This window comes from Hirundo rustica, chromosome 13, assembly GCF_015227805.2.
Source record: "Hirundo rustica isolate bHirRus1 chromosome 13, bHirRus1.pri.v3, whole genome shotgun sequence".
NCBI lineage: Eukaryota > Metazoa > Chordata > Aves > Passeriformes > Hirundinidae > Hirundo > Hirundo rustica.
Window position 1 is genome coordinate 337,013 of NC_053462.1, and position 6,000 is coordinate 343,012.

Here is a 6,000-nt window from a genome sequence, read left to right on the forward strand (position 1 = left end):
ACTAAAGAATTTCCTTTGGAGCTTTAGCCAGTGATAAGTCTTCACTTCTGGTAAATTTGGGAGCTTATACTTCCTTTAGAGACACATGCACACAGGCCACTGTGCTCCAGCAGAAAACTACCAAGGCTTCAAAGAGCTTCCACTAACAGAGGATGCAGTATTTCTGTGGTTCTCTCTGCTACCACAACACAGCTAATGAGGCAATCTACCTGCAGTTAATCTGAGTTACACCTACAATTAACTTCTGTCCATGACTTCTTGAACAACGAACCTCTCTCACAATTTGTCCCGTTAGCATCTCGCCAGTCACCTTCAGTGAATCGATTTTATTCGAGTTGCTCCTTGCTACTTTCGATTTCCCGGCTGCACTTGTTCTCTACTGAGCAGCACAGACACACCCTCAGCTCCCAGGCAATGCTGCTGTTACATCCAGGGCCAGGCAGCAGTGCCCATCCTTCAGCAAAAAGTGGCAAGGCAAAGCAGTACAAGGTTCTCAAGCCATTGCTTTGTGTAATTTCCCCAAGAATTACTCAATGCCCCCCTGCTGCTCCCTGCCTGTTACCTTGCTTTCCTTTCCTCCCATACATAGTCCTCTTCTGGAGTCCTCCTCTCCCTTTGAATGGTTTTAGCTGAGTTTATCACATCTATCTCAGTAATTTACAACTAAAAGAGTACCCTAAAAATCTCTGTTAAAATTAGTTTTGTTTAAACAAAATTAACAGTTGAACAATTGCTGTTGTTTGAAATAGACTGTTTATAAAAACCAAAACAAAATAAAACCACGAACCACACATAGAATATTTAAGTCTTCCTCTTCTCCTAATCATAAAGAGCACAATTCTGGAAACATATTTTTAAATTCACTTTATCTGTCAAAGAAAGGAACACTTGCCCCATTCCTCATGGCTTTTCCAAGTATTTGGCTACTGTCCACCATGAGAACCAAAACATTTAATTAGGGAGAGCAGCAATCAATCTCACAGAAAATCCTTATAGCTACTAAAGTATTGCTATGGTGCTGTCTTATTGCAGAGCCATGCAGTCACATTTTAATGGATGCATTTCTGTGAGAAGAAAAAACTACCACGAATGTCACCCAAACTGGTGTGAAATAAGAAATTTCACTGAAAGTACACAGTAAGTGTACTGCTGCAAACTTACAGCCAGAGTAGAAGTAAAAGACTCTCTTAAGTCAAGAGCCATACAGTATCACGTAGTTTTCAACTTAAACAATGGAAAACTGCTATAATTTAATTAAAAATATTCCCCTGTATTCACCCACGAAGAACGACGTAGAACTGTCGCATTCTGATGCGGACATGACACAAACTTGGGGAAAACATCCATGCACTGCCATCCTCTATCTGGACCCACCGGTGGAACATATATGCCAACATTAAACACTTTAAAGGAGTCCAAAGAAACGGAACAAGCAGACCTCACATTTTGAGAAACCTCAGGAAAACTCTTGCTACATTTCTGAACACAGACAAACTCTCCCTCAAGCTACTCTGTAAAAAGGGAACATCACCAGAAAGTTTGCATTTCTTAAGATTTACTATTCCTGCTATGCTCAAACAGCAAATCTGGAGCCAGATGGCTTCTTCTGGAGGGCAGCCCAACTTTTAATTAAAGCACTGCAACCACTAACCAGCAAAGTTTAGAGCAAAAAGCATCAGCTCAGACAACAAACCACCCTCAGTGCTGAGCTCCCTCCTATGCTGTGTCAGGCCCTGTGGCAAAACTGTTCAAGCTCAACATCACCCATCACTGCCACATCCTTTGAGATCACTGACAAATTACAGCACCTGCTCCTAAGCCACTCTCAGTTCAGCAAGTTTGCTGTCCAATATTTCCAAGCACCAGGGCCCTGAAATCTGCAGCGTCCAGAATGTTTACACTTGGCCGATAGCCCAGAATTTTTTTTTTTTTCTTTCCCAACTCTGTGCAATTCCTGTTCCCCTCCCAATTCACCACTGTTCACAGAGAAGTTACCCACACATAAGTGACCAGTTATACAGTCCAGCATCACTGGCCAGGGTTCCTTTGTTTTGGAAGCAAGCAAAATATACCACTACAAGACACTGCTTTAAAAATAAATGAGAAATGCCACCTTTGTTCATTTACATATATTCATAATGTTAATTATTTCCCCCCTTAATGTGAGGCCTTGCTGTGCAAACACGGCCAAATGTTCATTTGATTGTATAAGCAGCAATCTGTGTTACAGCATGTATTTGCAGGATAAGTATTTGCTTGCCTTTCCATGAAAATATTCTCAAACATAATTTATCCATAATTCATAAAGTACACAATTTTCTGTGCTCCTTTACCTAAAGGGGTGTTATCTTTTCTAAATATTTAAATAGAAAAGATTTTTACACACACTTGGCTTCTTCTGCTCTATTGTAGCTGTTGGAAATGTCCAGAAAACATACAATCACACAAGTGGCAGGCTGGTTATCTACAGCTCTAAAATACGAATATTTTGCTTTATTGGCTGCAAAGGCTGCAGTATATTTTTTCCAAAATTCTTATCTGGGAAACAAAGCTAGATTACATCACAGAATTCTCAGCTCCCATTACCTGACAAAAGGCTGAGAAATCCAGATGATGGAATAATTACACTAAAAAGAAACTGAGGCATTATAAAAAATAGTGCATTCCTCAACAGCATCATTATTTCAGTCTGAAATTCCAGTAGGTTATTTCTTTATTGCTTTTCTCAGTCTATAACACTGAATGGGAAAGGCCAGATCACAAGATGTGGAAATTTTGAACAAGCAGCAAATTGAGGAAAACAAAGCATGTGAGCTAGAGGCTGAAGAATACATTTGACTTGACTTAATTCCTCGTGCTCTGTGTGTAATGTTTTCTTGACAGACTAAGTGACATTTGTTTTTAACAGGGGCTGGATAGGAAGGGGAGGGAGAGGGATTGGGGTTTTGGGGGGTTTTTTGTTTTTTTTTTTCATTTACCATCTTGAATTAATTTTCAATTCTACATATACCTAAGTTACCTGAAAGATGCTTTTAAAAGCCTTAAAGAACTATCACGTTGGACCGAAGAAAATTAATTTCAGCTGCAAAAGCCTTATTCCTTGGTGAATGACATGGCCACAAAATGCCAGTTGGTCCTGCAATATCCCTTAAGATTTTCATTAACTCCTTCCTTACTATATAAACACCTACAACATAACAGCATCTTATGCACAATCACTTGGCTGCTTTAGGGCATCACAACACAAAATGATCTTTTTCTGCTAATTGCAGAAATTAATTTGACTTTCTTAACTGGCACCATTTCTCTGTCCCCATAAGTGAAACATGAAAAAAGTTCCAATCTATGCAGGTTCTTTCCTAGAGGGCACAAGAAAAAAATTAGCACGTAAAATACAGGCAGAGTAGTAACATCACAGACCAAAAGATACCAATAAAAATATGATAAAGAATCCTCTCATGTCTTACATTCGTGTATCAGTGTTGAACATGATTTGTGTCTTCACAACTGCAGAAAACACCCAAGGCTGCTACCAAAGTACTGACAGACTATTTATTATTACACAGATGGCAGATAGCATTTCACACTACAATCCAAATCACACTTTCTGTGTTTCTCAATGAAAGGCCTCCTATTCAAAATGCACCCCCAACACAAAATTTTCTGAAGTTGTCCATGTAAAATCACAAATCACTAGATGATAATTAAAACAAACAAACACCCACAAACTCTTGAAAGGAAAGCTTAAACCAAGTCTGCAGTTTTAATGTCCATAACACTTGGGCTATAAAGGCAGATTCATTGGAAGCAGTAAAATCTTTTACAGCTACACAAAGGTAGTCTTTACATGTGGTTGCATGCAACTGATTACACTACTTCTACCTAAGCAAATATCGTTAAAATTATTATTGTATTAGTTTTCTAGGTAAATAAATTTCTTATTCTGTAGTAAAGCATGTTAGCTAGCCTGTATTTTGAGATTTATACTCATCAAACCAGAATGCTGAAGAGCTTGATACAATCATGCTCCACAGTCCCAGCAGATATTATGACTGCTCAAATCTCCACTGTTAAGTAAGTGTGTAAGAGGTATTTTCCAGTATTCAAAAGGAAGTTCTGCTGTTTAACACTTAATGGGTTATGTTCGAATACTAAGAATGCTGCTCAGAAAGTACAGAGTTCACGTGAAAAGTTACTTTCTGTGCAGAAGAACGCTTCTTGAAGGACACAAATCTGCTTTTACAGAATTCAAAAATCATGGATCCTCGGAATAATTTATTTCTTCTTTACTGAGTCAAAATGGTTTCCCCGTTTGGGTTTTTTTCCCTAGGCATGACAACAGACGAACGATATGTTAAATAATCCAAACATTCACCTCTCATCCTACGAAAATCTGAGTCCTTGAACAGACAATGCGATAAGCAGCCTCCGCTACTATGAGGAAACAATTCTCCCTCCTCTTCCTTCCTCCCAAAGCAGCCTAGACGCAGACTCCTGCCACGCATTATCTTTTTAAAATAAACATCCCAAAACCGAAACTCAACAACTCCCTCCAAACTTCCAAAACCCCAATCCACCAGATTTCTTCGGAAATCTTTTTTTCTGCCCAGACGATTCCAGAGAACTCGCTCAGCCCGTGCTCAAAAGAAGCATTTCCTTCCCCTCAGAGGAGCACTGTAAACATGAAATGGTAAAGGAGAAAGACGCAACTAACAGACAGCCGGGGCCGGACCGGCACTGCCGATCTCCGCGGCGTTTGCGAAACAGCCCCTTCCTTCCCAGGCGAGCCCGCCCGGAGGCCGGTACCGGCCACGGGGACGGCTCCCGCCCGCCCCGGGCCTACCTTGAGAACGGTGACGGCGCCGCCGGGGCTGTGCACTTCGAAGGCGGCGGGCTCGTCCCCGGCGGCGGCCGCGCCGGCCTCAGGCTGGTGATAGCTGAAGCAGGCGGAGGCGATGTCCAAGTGCCCGAGGGGCAGCGGCTCCTGAGGCCCCTTGAAGTAATAGAGGTAGCAGCGGCGGGGGTCGAACACGAACCAGCGGCTGCGAAAGCCGCGCAGGGGTCCCTTGCCCGACAACTTCTGCAAGTACCCGCAGAGCTTGGGGTTGCCGGGACCGGGCTGCTCCCCGGCCGGACCCTCCTCCCCCTCCGAGCCCGCCACCGGCATCGCCTCGCCCGCCGCGGACGCAGCCCCGCGAAGGGAGCGGGGCCGGCTCGGCCCACGCCCGCCGCCTCTCGGGACTTGTAGTGCGGGCCCGCCCCGCCGGCCCGGGCAGCGCCGGCACCGCGCCCGCCCCGCCCCGCCCCTCCCGAGAGCGGCCTCGCCCCGCCCGAGCGCGGCCCCGCCCCGCCCCGCCCCGCCCCGCCCGAGAGCGGCCCCGCCCCTCCCGGGAGCGGCCTCGCCCCGACCGAGCGCGGCCCCGCCCCGCCCCGCCCCGCCCGAACGCGGCCCCGCCCCGCCCCGCCCCGCCCGAGCGCGGCCCCGCCTCCCGCCCCGCCCGAACGCGGGCCCCGCCCCGCCCCGCCCCCGCACCCGAACGCGGCCCCGCCCCTCCCGAGAGCGGCTCGCCCCTGCCCGAGCGCGACCCGCCCCCCCCGCCCGGAGCGGCGGGCCCCGCCCCCGCCCCGCCCCCGCCCGAGCCCGGCCCCGCCCTCCCCGCCCGAGCGCGGCCCCGCCCCGCCCGAACGCGGCCCGCCCCTCCCCGCCCCGCCCCTCCCGAGAGCGGCCCCCGCCCCCGCCCGAGCGCGGCCCCGGTCCCTCCCCGCCCGAGCGCGGCCCGCCCCTCCCCGCCCGAGCGCGGCCCCGCCCCGCCCCCACGGAGCGCGGCCCCGCCCGCCCCGCCCGGCGCGGCCCCGCCCCGCCCCCCCGAGCGCGGCCCCGCCCCGCCCCGCCCGAGCGCGGCCCCGCCCGCCCCGCCCCGCCCCGCCCGAGCGCGGCCCCGCCGCCGTTCCGGGCACGGAGCCCAGGCGCGGCCCTGCCCCAGGAAATGGGGCGCTGCT

At 48.8% G+C, this 6,000-nt stretch overlaps 1 protein-coding gene across 3 annotated transcripts in view; it reads right to left on the bottom strand.

Moving 5' to 3' along the window:
- TBC1D2B (TBC1 domain family member 2B) overlaps positions 1-5,201 on the bottom strand; it is a 31,519-nt gene extending 26,318 nt beyond the window's left edge. For all 3 annotated transcript variants that reach the window (XM_040077175.1, XM_040077177.1, XM_040077174.1), the window contains exon 1: positions 4,844-5,201. In XM_040077175.1, the coding sequence (XP_039933109.1) occupies positions 4,844-5,167 (324 nt within the window). In that variant the 5' untranslated portion in view covers positions 5,168-5,201. The remainder of the gene's footprint in view (positions 1-4,843) is intronic.
- Positions 5,202-6,000: the final 799 nt, after the last annotated feature.